Source organism: Canis aureus, chromosome 1, assembly GCF_053574225.1.
Source record: "Canis aureus isolate CA01 chromosome 1, VMU_Caureus_v.1.0, whole genome shotgun sequence".
Taxonomy (NCBI): Eukaryota; Metazoa; Chordata; class Mammalia; order Carnivora; family Canidae; genus Canis; species Canis aureus.
In genome coordinates this window covers 65,420,330-65,440,540 of record NC_135611.1, presented here as the reverse complement: position 1 = coordinate 65,440,540, position 20,211 = coordinate 65,420,330, and the positions used below count along the sequence as shown (strand labels likewise).

The 20,211-nt window shown below is 37.8% G+C and overlaps 1 protein-coding gene across 4 annotated transcripts in view; it reads right to left on the bottom strand.

Moving 5' to 3' along the window:
- Positions 1-3,076: 3,076 nt before the first annotated feature.
- Positions 3,077-20,211, bottom strand: part of TRMT11 (tRNA methyltransferase 11) — a 56,154-nt gene continuing 39,019 nt past the window's right edge. For 3 of the 4 annotated variants that reach the window (XM_077902432.1, XM_077902459.1, XM_077902450.1), the window contains one exon: positions 3,077-3,649. In XM_077902432.1, the coding sequence (XP_077758558.1) occupies positions 3,518-3,649 (132 nt within the window). In that variant the 3' untranslated portion in view covers positions 3,077-3,517. The other variant, XM_077902441.1, reaches the window with a different exon arrangement.

Below are 20,211 nucleotides of genomic sequence, written 5' to 3'. Positions count from 1 at the left end.
CCTGAGGCAGACCTCTGTTAAGGGAATAGGGTCAGGTTCCCTAGTAAGCTTTTTCACCCCAAAGGATAGACAGGAATGTGCTGTCTCTATGATTCTACGGCTAGATAGAATCGCAGATATGTTTATCATTCCATTACAATTCTTTACACTCTAGACCTTATGTTCTCAAACCACTGTTTTAGAGAAGATCTCAATGTTTTAGTAAAGTACAAACATCATCAGCCTAGTGTTATTGTGTCCATGTGTATGTTCTGGATTAAGGCACTTTTTTTTTGTTTGGATTGCAAACCACATTACTTGATAAATATCTGAGAAAAATGGGAGTGGGTGAGTTGGAAATGAAAGTAGACTTCACTTATTCTATGATACAATCCTTCTAAGAAAAAAAAAAAAGATTCTTACAAGTGTTTAGTTTTCTAAATAACTTTATAATGAAGCAAAACCATGCTCTTGTAAAAAGAGCCAAGGTCCTTAATTCTGGTATAATTTATTCCCTTTTGGTCAAACAGGAAAATCAACAATGAAGTCATCAATTTTCTCAGCAACACCCACCTCCATTTCCACCCCTCTTCTCCATTAATGAATTTATTTATTTATGCCCTGCTTTATCTACAAAGATTTTTTTTTTCTAGTACAACCATTAACAGCAGCTTACTTCCATTGTGCTTTTCTAGGGAGACTAAAATGGTGTAGAAATATCATTTCCAAAAAAAAAAGTCACATTCAATTTCCACCACATAAACATTATATTTAATTCCATATTTTTTTGGATTAGCAATACCTGATAATACTTCCAGCATAGGATGTCAGCAGTTCTTCTAACTCAAAACAACTGAGGCCTTTGATTCAAGACCCAGATTTGCTTATATTGGCATCTAGATAATACAACCTTAATATCTAATTTCCTGATGTTAAAAAAAGTCAAACCCCTGCTTCTTTAATTTAATTATAATAAGAGTATAAAACATATTACCTCAAAAGCTGTTTCTAAGTCTCAAACTTTTAAAGCATATTTTTCATCCAATAATATAAACACATTCACTACAATGCATCTGGTATGTTAACTCATACTCGACTTCTCCTACCAAACTTGAAATAAGGTTTAGTTGTAATTGTTTTTCTTAAATATGAAGGGAATCTCCAATTTTTGAGTTTTCTTCATAAGGAAATAGTGGTAACACCAACTTACCTCCCAGAATTTAAAGAGTCTGAAATGTTTTATTGCTTAATCTTTGTATTTAAAGAATTAGTCATAAGGAAGTTAGTGGCAAACTGGCCAAAACCTAGGTCACCATGGGCAGGAAGTGGCTGAGAAACTTGTAGCAGATTTTAATTTTTTTTTTTTTTTTGGTTTTAATCTGCTTGCTGGCCACTCTGGCTAAACACACCAAAGACCATCTACTCCACTATTTCCTCCCAGATATTACAGCAAAAACAAATCCCCACCAGAACGGGTAGGAAAGAGGTTACTTCTGATGAAATACCACCAAGGTACCCATCTGGATTATATGGATATTTAATATATGCCAAAAACAAAATGATAGATTTTGTCATATTATAAACATGAAATAGGCCAGCTAACGGACCACCTAGGGTTCACACACAGATAATACTATAAATTCATACTACGGGACTATCCAAAATGCAGGCAGTTTGCTAGGTGATATTCCTGCTGAAAGGTGCATGAGAAACACACACACGACCACAACACTCCTGGAAATGATCTGCTCTAACTTCTGCTGAAAGTAATAAGATCCTGATGCCAGAAAATAAAGCCTCTTTTTACAGAATAAGAGTTGAGACCTCTGCTCTAAAATCAAAACTGAAAAAAATAAAATAAAATAAAGTCAAAACTGGTTGAAAGTGATCAGGTTTCTTTTTCACTTCTGCGTACCAACTTTAAAATAACTGCACACATTTATACTTTGAGCCTACCTAGTGACATTTAAAGAACAGGAGACTGAACTTGATGATAAAGAGGATGAAGAATCAAAGATCAGAAGACCTCAGTTGGTAGTAGTAAGAAATAATTTGAAAATTAAAAAATTTTTTTTAAATGTTGGATGATTTTTAAGGACAAAGTGACTCAAATTAACGTTGCAACTTTTCCAGAACTATTTGGACTAATTTTTTGTGATAAGTAAAAAAAAACCCAAAACAAAAACAGAGCAAGGCTGAAAATCTCATATTCCAAATTTAGTCAGCTACAAAGTTGCAAACTCACCCTCCATATAACCTCAAAAAAATTTTAAATAAGATGGTTTATAACAGAAATACTGAAAATAAATTATCCTTGAATACTTTTAGATTTTCCCCAGTGTACCACAAATCACATCCAGAAACCCAAACAAAACAATCATTGAAATGTCTGAGATCTGCTGCTGAAATCCAGGCTTGCAGGATCAGAAAAGGAGAGAGAACTACACAGACGGCTCTCTCTCTCCTTGCTTGGGCAGCACTGGTCTTTTGGAGGTCCTAAGCCATGCAGACTCAAACTGGGAGTGCATAAAAGCCAGCAGTAACACTAAAACAATAATAAGAGCATAAATAAAAATAGGCTATGGTTAGAGGGAGAGGATCCATTTACGGCCGCCCTGCTGAGGTACATTTGACCACCAAGAGCAGGAAAGCTATTAGCATCCTGAATTAATGGGTAGAGTGGTTTTCAAACAAGATATTTTCATGATGGACACAGTGTAGACTCAGCAAAGTTTCTCCTTCAAGAAAAATACAGCTTCTATTTCAAAGAGCTCTGATTAGGCTTAATACCATTAGGGAACCATCAAGGACTTGTGTTGTTGTTATTGCTTTTAATATCAGTTACTTTCTAAACCAAAACTTGTGGGTAGTTAACTGAACCAACAGTCAAGGTCTAGGAATGAAGGAGCAAGTCCAAGGTACAGACAGGCTTCAGATGTGGACAGGCCTTAAGGAGTTGGGTTGCTTTTCAGGTTGCCAGGTCCTAGCCTTTCTCCTCCTCACAATTATCACCGTTATTACATACTAGTCTGGAACTTAAAAATGAAAATTCATTTCCTTCATCACCTCCCCCTGAAAAGCACTGAATACAACACAGTTTTAGGAAATCTTCAGTAAGCTTTATTAGTGGTACTGTACATCAGTTACAATCAGAAACCAAATTAAACGAACCTACCGAATGAGTAAATTCTTAACCAAGGTTAGTTAGTTGCTTAAAACATATTCGGCAGGTTATCTGTTTTAAAAAGTCAACAATATCAGTTCCCCTTGCAAATTAATTACAAAAAATATAACTGTTTTCAATTTCCATAATACTTGGAAGTACAAATATAAATTAAATAAGGTCTCAAAGACCACATACAACAAAATCATCTATAAACAAAGCTAAATGTAAAAGAATTATTCAATTTACTTTGTAGCTTTTATTTCACTATATAAAGTTATTTAAAACTATGTTTTCTGTATCATACATGGAAGTTCACATCCAGATGTCTTTTCCATTAAATCCTTACTTTTTCCACTGTCAAAATCTTAATTTTCACTCTTGGCTAGATTTCTCTTCCTTGGCAATTCTTTTAGTAACGCCACTGAAATACTTCTCACGGAAGGAATTATGACCTTGGTATGGGAGAAAGTGATCACTTAATAGATGTGAATACTGGTCCCGGTCCTGGTTGGTTGGGAAACACAGAAAAGAAAGATGTTTGAGTTATTTCTTTAGTTAGCTAGAAACCAAGGCAGTCGTTCTATTGAAGCAAAATCCCGCCCTCTGGTGCACGTTTGTTTTTCTTTCTTATCTGAATTAGAACTACCCCATCACTCTATATCTGTATCATGCTTCATGCTTGAGTATCCAAAAGTGTTTTCATCTGCTTCACCTCATGTGATTCACACAAAAATCTTCTGCACAGAGAGAACAAACATTTCTGTTGGAAAAAAGAGATCAGAGAGGGCAAAGAGAATCACCCCGGGCAACCCAAGTTGAGACAATCACATGCATCTTCAGATTCACAGTTCAGCACAAACTGAAATCACCTGCAACAAGAATCATCACACAAGGGAGCTTCTACTCCAAAATATGTAACGACAAGTGATTGCACTTGTATGAGGTCATACAGAGAAATAAAACTGTGGAGGTATATCCGCATTCAATTCATGAAATAAACTATTCTTGGCAACTTGCAGTAACCACAGCAGACGAAGATAAAAGCTAAACAAGTGATTTCCACAATTTTAGGCTTCAGAGACAGGGAAGGCCTAGGGCTCAAACTGATGTTTGGACACTGGAAATGTAAGTCTGGGGGAGAATGTTCTATTTCAGCTAAGAAAATTGAGGGCTAACGAGCTTCTCATTCTCAATTTCACCAGCGGTCTCAAACTGTGATAAGAATCTAATCAGAAATAAAATCTCCCTTCCTATGTACTTCTGTGAATTCAGACTTCATTGCATGTAAATTGATGTGGTTTTGAGAAGAGAGGTGAAGACACAATTAGAAAATACAAAGCCTAATTTTTTATCCCGGTTTCAGTATCAGAGTACACATATATCTGGAATGCAGTATCTTTAAAATATTTTTACATTTTTCCTTACTCCTGTATGAGATGAATATTTTGTCCTTTTCTTCATATCTGATAAAAGCACAGGTGTAGCCAAAATAAGATTATGCCGGCTGACTTATTTATTATTCAGAAACAATTATGCCACAGAATTATTTTTTTAAAAAATCATGCAAAATCCAAATGATTAAACATGCCCAGATTTCCTGATTTGCTACAAGAAAAGAAAAAAATGTCTTCCCTGTGGCCCCTGCCTGCCATTCCATCCATGCAAGAGCCCGTGTTCCACTTCATTTATCCACACGATTCTACTTCCCACCCTTAGGGGTTTTGTTGGTGCATCGCTCTTGCTCTCTTTGCTGTGAAGGCTTCATTATCTTGTGAGTTTCTCTATTATCCTTGTCATGGTCTCGGGAAGAGGCAAGACAGCCACGTTGTCAGCCCACCACGTGGACTGGAACCCCTTCCCATGCTCCTGCTGCCCGTGCTAGCTCTCCATGTGATGAGTACTTCAGCCAGCTCTGAAGGGAATTACTGAAAAGAAAAATACGACCCTAGAAGATTCTAAGGAGTAACAACATCCATTCCTCAGCACAAGCAGAAAAAACTTACACGCCGAGGCAACTTAACTGCATGACCCAATAGCAGGTATAGGGCCACTGGTGCCAGCCAGTGTTCCAAGTACTTTACATACACTGACTCAATTGATCCTGACAATGACAGTGTAAGAACAGTACAGTAATTGTCTCCATTTTACATATAAGGAAACTGAGGCACAGAAAGGTTAGCCAACTTGCCCGTAGCACAACTCTTGAGCAAAGAAGCCAAGATACAAATATATCTCCAGAGACCGAGATCTTGACCTTTATGCTGTACTGCTTCTTACCATCGTGCCATTAAAAAAAATAAGCCAAAAATAAATTTAAAAAAATAAACCATGAGAATAAAGGTAGAGCATCAGATTTAAAAAAATATCACTTAAACTTTATGACACTTAAGCATATCATACACTCCCACAGACGCGTGAAAACATGCGAACGATTATTATATAATTTCCAAAAGGTAAAAGATACATCTTATCTGGTCAATCCTTAAAGAACACCAAATGAAAGGTGGCACTTACTAGGTATTTATTATGGGCCCCAGACTATACGGATGTTTTATATAAACTCATCAGCTCTAAGCCATTGGCGCACTACTGGCACCCCCTACTGATGAGGCCCCGGAGAACTAGCTGGTGAGTGGCAGAGCTAGGATTCAAACACAAACACAGGTCTACTCTCAACTGCAACGTACCGAGGTTTTCTCCCAAAAGAGCTAACTTCTCCCTCAACTCTGGGAGGAGTATCTCTGGGGATCCAGGTGGTTAGCGAGGCTTTGACAGCTGAGCTGCCTCCCCACAAAGCGACACAACTAGATGAGAAGTACTACTAACTTAGTTCCGGCAACTACGAGGATTGATTTCAGTGACACAGAGTTTTTATACCAGGAGGACATGCAGGGAGCCACAAGGATGCCTGAGGGATACCACAGTCCTGGAGTAGGGTCGACTTCAGGAGGGTACTGTTCCCGGGACAGCATTCCAACTTCCATCAAAGTCTGAGGGGGCCTCTGAAAGGAAGGGGTACGCCCTCCTCTATTCCCTGAGGTATCCTAACTGCTTCGAACCACGTGAGGTCTCCAGAAACCGTGTCCACTTCCTGAGCTACCTGAGCTTCACCCTGGCAGACGTCACTACTCGGGGGTATGGGAAAGCTCAGTCCAGATGCCCACCTCTCTCCTCACAGTCCTGCGCGTCACTCTCCGCCTACTCGTGGAAATCAGAAGCCCGGGGCCAATACCCGGCGGTCACACCGAGTCAGACCTCGAAGCTTCCACTCTGCACCCCCAGTGTCTCAAGGCCACTTCTCTTGGCCCACCACGCAGTACTGCAGTGTTAGCTCCCCGGCTCTCCTTGCCCTTTTCCCCCCTGAAAGGTCAGTGGCCCTGCCTTCAGCGACTCCCTCTCCAGCCTATTTTCCATATTGAGACCAAACTTAACCTGTTCAAACACGAATCTAATGTGCCGGCTTTCATGTCTGGCTAAAATCCAAATGGCTTCAGACTCTCCCCGACTCTGAGGCTTTCCCCTCCATGTCTGCGAGTCAGATTCACCTACACATCAGTCTCTGAATGTCCTCCCGGGTTCCTCCTCCACACAGGAGGAATCACAACACGGGTGGGCGATGAGGGCCTTCCCAGCTCTGCCTCCTGTCCTCAATTCTCTTCTTCCCGTGACTCCTCCAGGCTGGGCATGATCACCTCCATGTCAAAATGCACTGTGGACTACTTTAGGGAATGTTCTAGAGCTGTGGTGGTGAGGAGGAGAGGATAGAATCCAGCATGCAGGCTTAGGGTAAGACGGCTGAGGATGGGCTGGAGACCGACTCAGGCTCAGCTGCTAGTGGGCCTAGACCACCTATGCTGCCAATTGCACAGCTCACCCGGTGAAGCCCAAGTAGGGAACAAAAGCTGGAGCAAAGTGGGAGATAGGCTTCCTCACAGACCAAAGAGATAGCTGAACAAAATTGCTGGTCTTTGACCTAAAGGACATAAATAGGAAAAACTAGTGATAAAAAGCAGAGAATATGACGATCAGAGTAAGAGACTGAAAATGAACAGTAGGAGCCTGGAAAACCCAAAAGTAATAACTAAAACCTATGCTAATTAATGGTCATCAAGAAAACACGAACTACTGGGGCCCCTGGGTGGCTCAGTCAGTTAAGCATCTGCCTTTGGCTCAGGTCATGATTCTGGGGTCCTGGGATCGAGTCCTGAGTCAGGGTCCCCACTCAGTGGGGAGTGGGCTTCTCCCTCTCCTTCTGCTCCTCCTCCCCACCACCCGCTCATGTTCTCTTCATTGCTCGCTCCAGTAAGTAAAATCTAAAAAAAAAAAAAAAAAAAAAAAAAAAAAGAGGAGACGTAGAAAACATGTACTACCTTGTCATATTTGAGTACTTTAGACCTCAAGACTTCCTCAGAATAGAGGAAAAGCAAAATAAGCCCCTACCAGCCTATGTTCAGTGTGGTACAGGGACCCGGTGGCAGAGAAATATGTGCTACTGGAAAAAGTTAGGAAACGCTATAATCTTAGAGATGCAATCTCTGGGAGGAAAAAAATATCCTATTTTCTTTATCTCTCAGGGAGTACAGAATAATCAGTGTGAGGTGTATGTTTGGGTCCTGTGCTGGAATGCCTTCTTCTACAAGGCTGACTGTGAACTAAGGCAGTCATAACAGAAACTCCTGGAAAACCCAAAAGCTCCAAATCTCTTGTGCAGTCAGAGATCTGGCAAGAGCTACTCCACTACTTTGCAGAAGGTAGAGCGGAAGTCCTGCTCTAGCTCTCGGGTAAGGGAGACACTCTAAGGATGTCAGCTACTATTTTCATCTAAGTGGAAACCTCATGGTTCATATAACATGTTCCACGTGAAACATTCAAGATTATGTACAGTCTACCACATATGATCACACACGTCATACGTGTAAATATCATACACCTATGAATGCACATTTAAAATATATCCCTTCCGTATGAAATCTATTTGCAACTATTCAGAATCTGTAACCTTGATGCTGAAGAAAATTGCAAACTTGATATGCTTTTTTTCTTTTTTTCTCTCTTTCATCCTATCTTTAGTTTATCAGGGCGCACACTTGAGACAGTGATATTCAACTCTACATATTTTTCATCACCTTTTCGTGACTCTTCTCTATTCACATTCCCTGCTCATCTGAACCAAGAATATCTGCAGATATTTTTTCCAACTCCGTATCTCAAAGGCCAAAGTGTTTACTTAAAAGGAGAAGAGTATCCTCAAGCAACACAACCCTTGGCGTCCCTCATACTCAAGTTTGCCCAGTGTTTGCTGGTTTCCCTAATACTTCTAAATCTGCCTATCACTATCAATCATTATATCACCTATGCATCACAAAACCTGCATTCTGCCAATTTTTAGTAAGCAAGAAAATACTTCGTGGAAAATAAAAACACACAAGGAATTAGGAAATGCTTAGAGAAAAAACTATGGTAGTGAATGATTACAGACGATCTTTCCCAGATTTCATGACTACTAGTTAAATTTTGGAGCATGTTAGTAGTTGAGATAGGAATAAAATATTAAGATTATTAATTACACTATTTTTTAGATACTCACCATTTTAAGAATTTTATTACCGAAGTATAGTGGATATACAGTGTTATATTAATTTCAGATGTACAACATAGTGATTCGACAATCTCATACATTACTCAATGCTCCCCACAATAAGGGTCTGTCACCATCAGTCACCACACAATACAGCATTACTGACTATACTTTCTACGCTGTACCTATCTTCATTGCCATCATTTATTTATTTTGTAACTGGAAGTTTGTACCTCTTAATCTCCTTCACCTATTTTGCTCATCCCTCCTACCCACTTCCCCTATTAACCACCAGTTTGTTCTCTGTGTTTAAGAGTCTGTTTGTTCATTTGTTTTTTAGATTCCACAGCTAAGTGAAATCATATAGTGTTTGTCTTTCTCTGATTTATTTCACTTAGCATAATACCCTCTGGGTTCATCCTTTTTATGGCTGAGTAGTATTTCATTGTAGATATACACCGTATCTTCTTTATTCATTCATCTATTGACGGATTCCCAGGTTGCTTCCATGTCTTGGCTATTGAAAATAATGCTGCAATAAACAGAAGGGTGCATATATCTTTTCGAATTCATGTTTTTATTCTCTTTGAGTAAATATCCAATAGTGGAATTACTGGATCATATGGTATTCCTATTTTTAATTTTGTGAGGAACCTCCATACCGTCATCCACAGTGGTTGCACCAATTTACATCCCCACCAACAGTGCATGAGGGTTCCTGTTTCTCCACATCCTTGCCAACACTTGTTATTTCTTGCCATTTTGATACTAGCCATTCTGACTGGTGTGAAGTAACATCTCATTATGGTTTTGATTTGCATTTCCCTGATGATGAGTGATGTTGAGCATCTTCTCATGTGTCTGTTGGCATTGCATGTCTTCTTTGGAAAAATGTCTATTCAGGTCCTCTGTCCATTTCTTTTTTTTTTTTTTTTTAAAGATTTTATTTGTTTATTCATGATAGTCACAGAGAGAGAGAGAGAGAGGCAGAGACACAGGCAGAGGGAGAAGCAGGCTCCATGCACCGGGAGCCCGACGTGGGATTCGATCCCGGGTCTCCAGGATCGCACCCTGGGCCAAAGGCAGGCGCCAAACCGCTGCGCCACCCAGGGATCCCCCTCTGTCCATTTCTTAATCAAGTTGCTTTTTTTCTGGCACTGAGCTATAGAAGTTCTTTATATATTTTGGTTATTAATCCCTTATTGAACATACCACCATTTTTTATAACAGAGTTTCTGCAAGAAAATCTGTACTAGTCTCAGATGGCTACATAATGGAATTATACTGCTTTCAAACCTATCACTTAACCTTGTAAGACAAACAGCATAAATATGACAAGAAATATACAGGTTCTGATTTAAAGAAGCAACTTATATTTACAACCACGTGTTTTACAAAAGTCAATTATCTTCTGCATCTTTCCCTATCATTATCTAAATTTTGCTGATACAGAAATGGACACTGAACGAGTTAAAATAATCTGCCACAGATCACACAATGAGTAGCATTTGCAGAACTACAGTCCAGATGAGACTTCAAAACCCATGCTTTTTCCATCACACGTCTTTTTTTAGTAGAAATTATATCGAAGCAATAGCTAAAGAGTTAACTTCCTACATGACAGATTAGTGGGTCACTCAAAATGGAGTTTGACAGTTAGAGGATATTCCTCACAAAACAGGAACATTATGGTAGCACATATTTCTGATCTAAGCTTTTAGACAGAACCCCCTTAACCACTGTCCCACCCAGCCAATTTCCTGTCCTATCAGTACTGTTAATTCTAAACATAAACCACTCGAGGAATTTTAACAGACTTGCCAAAAAAACCCAAAGGAAGCCTTACAATCGGTGGTGTACTTTTATGTGTACACTGCCCTCTGCTGACTGAAGTAGATAAAGCCTTCTCCGTGGGATTTGCTGATGTGAGTTGATAGTTTAAAGGACCGCGGACCACATATCTGACACCGTACCTCACCGTTTGTCAGTCCTGCTTGCTGTAAACATCTAGTCACAGAGCACCAATATGACCAGGATGGCCACTTTCCTTCAGGCAACATTAGCACTTATTCACGCCATTTCATTTTTTAAAGAATAATATACAAATAAACAAATACATATCTACTCTAAAGTATTATCACTGGCATCCATGTCCAATCTAGAACTGCAAATTATTCTCTAATCAAAGAAAGAAAAAGGACATAAGCTAGACCTTGTTCAAGCTATTCCTCATTCAAGCTATTTTTACAACTCTACAACAAAAAGAGTAAGAAAAAGAATAAAAAAGACATTACAAGGAAAGTACTCCAGCCCCTTATAATTTAGTAATTTTTAACCTCCATGGGAATAAATTTTCAAGAAAAGAAACAAAACTGTATGTTTTGCAGTAACATTTTAAATGGATACTTTAAATGGAACTAATGACATCCCAAATTATACTGTGAGCATACATACATGTATGAGTGCTTCTCAAACTGAGCATCATAAACTGCTCAGACTTTAAAGGAACTATATAGATTCTTCACTGAGAACTCCACATAGGTGAAACTATCCTCATTACTGCTTTCTCCCAGAAACTTGTCATTCTTTGTTATCTCCTCCTTAAACAGATGGAAGGTGTTACGATTTTCCACGATACGGTGATTCGACTGCCTTTTTGGTTTGCTTCTCAAGAGAAATGAGGCCGAGGTATCACGGGATTCAAATGTTTTTGTTTACCACTGATTTCTGAGGATTGATGTCAGGGTAATGACAAAATTCCGTGTACTTTTAAACAGAAAACTTGCAGCAAACCGTAACTATTTGTTCCTACTCTTCCTTCAAATAGATGGTTTAAATATTGTTGAATTTGATTGTTTTTATTCAAGGAGGACCCCAAATAATCCCTGAACAATTACTATTCATTCTGTAAGTATTTGTTGAGTTGAACAAAACCGTCAAGATCTGTGAATTCACAGGGCTTATATGCTAATGGAAGACAAGACATTAAAGAATATATACCCAAACGTGTACTTATTAGTTGTGATTAAACACTGGGAAGAAAGAGTTACCATAAGAAAATGAAACACTCGGCTAGATAGGGTGAAGAGTATGAATAAAAAAAAAAAAAAAAAAAAGAGTATGAACAAAGAAGGCTTCCCTAAGAAGTAATATTTATCTGAGGGCTAAAAGAGGAATTAAACTCACAAAAAGAGAGGGGAAGAAAACACTAGGGAACACAACAAGAGAGGAAACACAATGTGAGAAGACTACAAGGCTAGACAGAGAGGATGACACTCCAGGAATCTCAGACAGGCCAGTGTGGCTACGACTTGGTAAACAAAAGCAAAGGTGACACACAATGAAATGGAAGACGCTGGACAGAAGTAAACCAGGCTGGCCTTGAATATGTGAAGGAGCCTGCATTTCATTCGAACTTCCACAGAAAGTCGCTGATGAATTTTAAGCAGGGGAGCTTCACTCAGTACCTAGTATTCTAGACTCAGATGTACTACCAATGTGCCATGAGACCACAGGCAAGAGCTCACCTACACACATTCTTAAAGACACTCTGGCTACTAGATAGGAAACACAATGGCAGGAGAAACTGCAGAAGCAGAGAAAGCAGCTGGGAGACTCCAACAGCAGTAGCCCAGGAAAGGAGCACTGCCCCATGTGCTCCAGGAGGAACAAGGAAAGGAGAAAAACATGTGCAAGAAACCATCACCCACTCAGGTATCTCAAGCCAGATTTCTGGAAGTTACTTAACTCCTTTACCCTCAGCCCAGTTATCCAATCAGTCAAGTCCTGTCATGTCTACCTCTCCCAAAAACTCTCAATTCTATTAACTCCTCTACAACCTCCAATTCTACCTTTCTTAGTTTACAGCTTCATCATCTTTGCATGACCATGCCAGGAGCGTTCACATTCATATCACATGTCTTTCCACAACACAAAGTGGCCTGCATAAAACACGAACTGTTGCCACTCTCCTAACTGATACCCCTCATGGTTTGCCATCACCAAAAGGATAAACTTAAAGTTCTTTGGTATGTAAAGACCTTCAACCTAGGCATTTTTTGGTGTTCAGCTTTGATTCCAACCATTCCTCCCCCAAAATACTTAGTATTTCAGTGATGCTAAAATGTCTAGGGACCCATGAATGCTCCACAACCCCTTTCATGCCTCTTTTCCATTGCTTGAAATATTGGCTTCCTCTTGACCTTGACCACTGTTTTCTCAGGTAGACACTCTCTGATGTTCACATAGCACCTTGCACAGATCACTACAGAACCAAACACGAGGCTGGACTGGTTTGGGTGACCATTTCTCTCACTCAGCAAGGTCTCTAAGGATAAAGACTATAACTTGGTCTGTTTAGCCTCAACACCTTACACAAATGGTCCCATAAACACATGCCGAGTGATGAAAGCCAGGGCTTTCCCCTCAGTGAACATGTAAACAAGTCAGGGAAAGAAAACATACAAAAATATGAGAAGTACATGAATGTAACAATCATTAAAAGATACAATTTTAGGGGATCCCTGGGTGACTCAGCAGTTGAGCGTCTGCCTTCAGCTCAAGATGTGATCCTGGGGTCCTGGGATCGAGTCCCGCATCAGGCTCCCCACAGGGAACCTGCTTCTCCCTCTGCCTGGGTCTCTGCCTCTCTCTCTCTGCATTTCTCATGAATAAATAAATAAAATCTTAAAAAAAGATACAGCTTTATTTCTCAATTCTCATAGTGCCTTTTGTAAAATTCCACCTGTCCTCAAGACCTTACATTAAAATGTTTATTCACTCTCAGTAAACATTTACAGCCTTCTTAACAGACTATAAGGGAGTCATCAGGTATGTTTCCTCAACTTCCTTGCCCCCTACCCCATCCACTTCTACAGACTGGATCCCCCCAACCCTAGCCTCTACTATAAACAAGCCTCCGCTTTACTGCTTATACCATCTCCATCCACATTCTGACCAAAGCCAAAGTTCTCTCTCACTGTTTTCTTTTACTACCAAAAGAGTTACTTTTATAGAATTCCTCCAAAATATCTTTTCATCAATGTATAACATGTATACCTTTTATAACAATGTATAAAATTACCATTTAAAAATAAAGAGATTTCCCCTAGGGAAGTGTCAGTTTGGGGATGAAGCTGTAGAAGTCTACAACCATTCATAAGTATTCCGAATGGCTTCTATTATAATTATATGTCAGGTTTAAGTTGTCCTTTTTTTTTTTTTTCTTTCTTTCTTTCTTTCTTTCTTTCTTTCTTTCTTTCTTCCTTTCTTTTTCTTTCTTTCTTTCTTTCTTTCTTTTTTACTTACTGACAGTTCCTGATAATGAGATAATGATTTCTTCTACCTCACTAGTATTAACCTGAAGTCATTTATATTCTCAGAGTGACAGTAGTTTATACAAAACAGCAGTTTCATTGCAAACAACTGAGTACAAATGGCTTATGAAACTTATTCTGTGATAAGTGAAAACCAATGATGCTATCATCACAGCAAAAGCCACCAAACTAACAATGCTCATCTAACTTTATCAAGAAAGACTCACTCATGTATTGTTGAAATGGATTAAAGCTATGATACACATTCTTAAATAAGGTGAGAGGAAGAAGGCAAAGAGATGGAAGAGTAAAACAGTGGGTAGATTTTCCTTCTTGTAATCAATTGAGAATGAAATGAAAGGTAAATGACAGTGCTGAATATAAGGGGCCTCAGTTCAGCGTCAGGGTAATTACCCATGTCCGGCTTTTGTTTAAAAATCCTGCTCCCCTTATCAAACCTTCCCACTGTTCTACATCTGGTACTGGACAGTAGCTATAGAAACCACTTGTGCTAAAGTTATACAACTATAAACAGCACTAGGCCATTTCCAAACCAAGGACAAGCAGGTCAAAAGTCTGGCATCCAATACTCTGAAGAGAAACCTCTAGCATTATTCTTAATGGTAACAAGGTAACGGTAGAAATCTTTATCCCTAAATTAAGTATTCATATATAATCTGTACTTTTAAAAAATATTTTAAAATATATTAAAATCTTCACTGAATTTTGAAAATGAATAACATTTAGTGGTTCAACTTTGACATCAGGCACTCAGCACATAATTTCTAACTGTAAAAAGACCATCATGGATATTCATGCTATCATGACGATACAGAACTAGAAGTACTTCCTACATGCTCTCCACTAGAAATACATGAACTTCATAAAATTCAAAACTTAATCTCAAATATTAAAAGAATACAGGGCTAACACACCAGATAAAAATGAAATACAACTTATTAGTTAATATGTCCAAATATTTAACTAAAACTAAGTAAGTAAGTAGCAAAAGATGAATATAACAGACCAAAATATGCACCAGCATACATATTCTTTTGCTTTAATTTGGAGACTATTCTTTTAGTTGACTTTTCTAAGCTGTCACAATCCTTTAAAAGAAAAATTAACAAAAATACACATGGATTTCCATAAAGATCTGATACAAGCAAATTACTTTGTTTACAGATCAATTCAATAGCAACAATACTAGAAAGGAAAGCAAGAAAGTTATCACCATAACAGTCAGATTACTGGTTATACCTACAGGAAGAAGTGTTTATGATCAGAAACAGCCACCAAAAGGGGTGCTTCTGAGGTACTGTAATCCTAACCTTGGTGGTGGTTACACAGATGTTCACTTCATAATTATTCATTAAACTATACACTTATGGGTTTTTTTTAAGAATTTATTTATTTATTTATTTATTTATTTATTTATTTATTTATTTATTTATTTATTTATTTCTGCCTGCCTGCCTGCCTGCCTGCCTGCCTGGAAGACATAGAGAGAGAGAGAGAGAAGCAGAGACACAGGCAGAAGTAGAAGCAGGCTTCATGCAAGGAGCCTGACATGGGACTCAATCCCGGGTCTCCAGGATCTCACCCTGGGCTAAAGGCGGCGCTAAACTGCTGAGCCACCAGGGCTGCCCTACACTTATGTTTTAGGCAGAAAAAATATATGCTTCAAAACTTCAGGGTGTATTCTTGGTAGGTCATGGAGGGAGAAGACATATATGTTCATGTTTGGATTTGACAAGTACCAGAAAGATAATTCTAAGTTAACCATATCATAAATAAAGAAAAAAAAAAAAAAAAAAAACAAGTAGGAAATCTGCCATACAAGAATTTTAAAAGAAGCTCCAGAGGATCATGCAGACTCCATACTTAAACTTCCCGTTTCCCTAAATCATTCATACTTTGCAACTCCCAGATCATACCTTGTATTTTGCAACTGACCTCTAAGATTCTATAATATGACATGAGTATATTAAAGACTGTTTTATTATCACAGCTCAAAAATATAATCATTATAGCTAGAGCATAATAACAGATGCTCTGTCACCTTCAGAGAACTGTATTTTTCCTGCAAATAAAAGAGATATGTACTAGAATCCAGATATCTTAAATGATTACCTTCCTGGAGCAGGAAGGTAATCTTGCTTGCTTGCTTCTTCTTGGTTTACCAGAAACAATAATTTAAAACCATTATGAACAGTATTAACTTACAAAATACCCAGTTTGTTTGGCAAAATCGGTTAGTTGCAGATGTATAAAAGAAAAAGTCAAATGATGACCCTCTAAGATGTAAATTCAAGGAAAAGTACCATTAACAGCTAAAGCAAGCCATTCAGGACAAGGTAACCTGAGATAAGTAGATAACATAGTTCTTAAAACTTAATCCAACATGATATGCTGCATCACCAGGCTTCTATCTACTTTCTACTCTTACAAGCCTTTTTCAAAGATCTCAGGTCAAAACATAATTTATAGATAATACAAATGGTTTCCTTCTGACTTACTACACAAGTAATTTTTTAAATGATTCTTTCTGGGTCTTTCTCTGTCTCTCATACATACACATTTTGATGGTAATGAATACCGTACTCTATTAGGACCTCCATTAAAGCTCATATCTAATTACCATGTTCTTACTTAGTGTCACCCCAGTCTTATTTTTCTTACTGATAAATGAAGTAGCATCTCCATGAAGTTGCGTCTCCTGCCCACTAGGCATGTTGTATGACTGAAATATTTCACACCTCATCTCTAATCTTTCATAGCTCTAATCAAAAGGAAAATATCTACTGTCCTGGCATGAGATAGGCAAAAAACAAAATATTTCAGAAAGAAAGGTCGGCCAGGGGAAACCACCTTTAATTCAAATAGTTGCCAAAACAAGTAGCAGCATTAATCCTGAGAAGAGATAAAACATAACAAAATAGGCACAAGCATTATGTCACCAAACCACCAGTTTATGATTAGCAACACTACTATCATTCTACCATGTAAACTACTTATCACAAAGACTAATTTCTTCTACTTCAAGTCATCCATAAGTCATTTTCTCAAACAACTGACCTTGGAGTCTCTTCTCTCCCTTCCTCATTTAAAACATGTTATAATGTTAATGGTTCTTTCTCCTGCAGCCCGGGCGGTTCAGTGGTTTAGCGCTGCCTTCAGCCCAGGGTGTGATCCTGGAGACCAGGATCGAGTACCACATCGGGCTCCCTGCATGGAGCCTGCCTCTCTCTCTCTGTGTCTCTCATGAATAAATAAATAAAATCTTTAAAAAAAAAATGGTTTTTTTCTCTCTCCACAACTTCAAAATCTTTTGGTCCTTAAGTCAAATCCCTCAGCTTTGGTCACCTTCTATTCTGATTAATGAATCATTCATCAGCTTCATATTAGTGGACTCTTTGTTCAGTCCAAATTTTAAAAAATTAACATTAATTCTCATCACCTGCCACTATGACCTCCCAATATTCTCTATTTTAAATCATCTGAACCATATTGGCTGGCTGTAAAAAATAATTACAACTGACTTACATAACTTTAGTCTAAATTAGTGCCCATATAATACCTGGAATTCAACTTACCTAGACTTCAGCACTTCTCAAATCACTCTAAGGTAGCGTGTCAGATAAGCCACAAAACAAACAGCACATGATGGCCTGTGTAGCGCAATGGCAACTTAAGATACATTTTTTTTTTTTTTTTACAAACTTAAACATACTACAGAATCGCCTTTAAAAGCTGCATGAAAGTTTAAAAAAAAAAGATTTTAAGGAAATCTCAAAAATGACTACTTTGGGTACTCTTTTGTCCAAGTGCATGATTGGAAAAGGCGGACAGTATCGTTTTAGGTGATTTTCACCAAAGATGTAACTATTACACTCATATTCTGATCTGTTCTGGACAACTCTGGAAATCAGCATTTTTTTTTTCCAACGAACTTCATATGAGAAAAATGTTTTATAAGAGTAACCACTGTGACCACAACTATATATAGCAGCATCAACTACATGTTGTATCAACAGGAAAAATGAATTCAAGTAAAACAAATCCCATTCTACCATGGCCCCATGAACAATGAGGAAAAATGATTTTTAAAAGAAACTAGAAATATGCCACTCAAGAATATCTGCCTTTTAACCTTGGCATATTCCAAAGGCAGAAACTGTCTTGGTAAAGAGGCAACAAGATGCATTAAAAAAAAGGTCAAAGAAAGAGTTTCAAGTACAAAGAAGAGTTTGGTCTCTACTCAGCTACTTCCTAGTCTCTAAAATTAGCAAAATAAAACAACAAGATAGGTATGAAAGCTTTGTAACAATAAGCAGCATCAAAGCATTAATCATCATTCCCTTCTCTTTCACACTCTATCAATAGGGAATAGTGGCTCCTCTTATAAGACATTTTCATTAATAGGGGTAGCAAAAATTCTCTTCTTTACTACTAATGCTCAATAAGCAAGTCTAAAAACTAGAGCAAAACTAGTAAAAAGATACAAAATTTTATAAAATACCTACATTCTTTAGACAGTTTTCCCATTTATAACTTAAGGTTACATTTTACATGGTGAGAGGGAGAACACTTTATAACAATGAATCAAGCGGGCCAAAAGTTATACTGAATTTAAACCTAACACAAGTGACAAACCAAAAATGCAGAGAGATAGTACACCAGAGTGTAAAAATCTACAATTAATAGTCTTCCATTGCCAAAGTCAACAACGCTGAACAAGGCCGAGAGTAATTTGTTAGGGGCGTATGAGAACTGTTTGACAATTCTGTGTCATCACTTGCATTATAAAGGACTGAGATCTTGCTGCAATTATATACAGTCCTCTCCATACAAACAGAAGGTAGAAATGAGGTGATTAATTCAAAACCAAACATGATTTAACATGACGAAGTATTTTCGGTTACAGTACACTGCGTACTGCTAAAACTCACTGATTAAATTTGAACTTATATAAAGTGAAGACTTTCAAAAAATTATTTGAGCACTAGAGTTTTTCCTTATTTTTAAATCAATTTAAAAAGGACCAAAGTAAAATAATAAAAACAAACAAGAATTAACTAACATTCTCTTTATAGGTTTAAAAATATCAAAAAATAAAAATAAAATAAAAAATAAAATAAAAATTACCTAAGGTGTGTGCCCTTACTTAGCATTTTTATGCTATCCAAATATCTGCCTAGTGAAATATTATAAATATTATAAACCCGGAAAAAGTACCAGAAAAAAGATTTTTCTTAAATAAAAGAAAGCAAATGCAAAAATTGTTGACAACAGGTTTCAATTATGCCATTAAGATAGAAATGACTGCTTTAGTATGTGGCCCCGTTAATTACTAGAGTCCTTTATATTTTCTTCGAACATCACAACCATCATATGGTGCAAGTACTATTTATGGAGGCCACAAAATAAAGAATGCTGATGTCATTCATTTTAATATAAGACAACTACAAAATCTACAGGTACTATTTCTATTTTTTTACATGTATTACTCATGTGTCTGGCACATGTTATTACTAACTCAAATAATTACATTAAGTGCTGTGATTTCTAAGAGCTGCAGTGTTACTAAGTTAAATTATCAAATACCTTACTTTCTTCAAAATATTAAAAGACAAACATACATGAGAAGTAACTGACTGGAAGAGCATGAAAAAAGCATCTCTAACATGCAACAGAAGCCTCTTATTCACTGTGATAGATGTTGGTAATTTTTAGTGTTATGGACTGAATTGTGACTCCCCAAATATTCATATACTGAAGCCCTAAACCCCAGTATGACTGGACTTGGAGACTGAGCCTTAAAGGAGATAACTGAAGTTAAAATAGATAAGGGTGGGGCTCAAATCCAATAGGACTGATGTTTACGTATGGAGAGAGAGAAACCAAGAGTATGTGCACACAGAGGACATAGCAAGAAGGTGGCTGTCTGCAATCCAGCAAGAGAGGTCTCACCAGAAACCACACCTGCTGGCACCTTGACCTTGGACTTCTAGCCTCATGAACTATAAGAAAATAAACTTCTGTTATTTAAGCCACTCAGTCTACAGTATTCTGGTATAGCAGCTCAAACAGACTAATATGAGTTAATTGAAAACGTCAGTAAAATCAGGAAAAAACATGAAAATGTTTTGTAAATATGCTGAACATCTTAG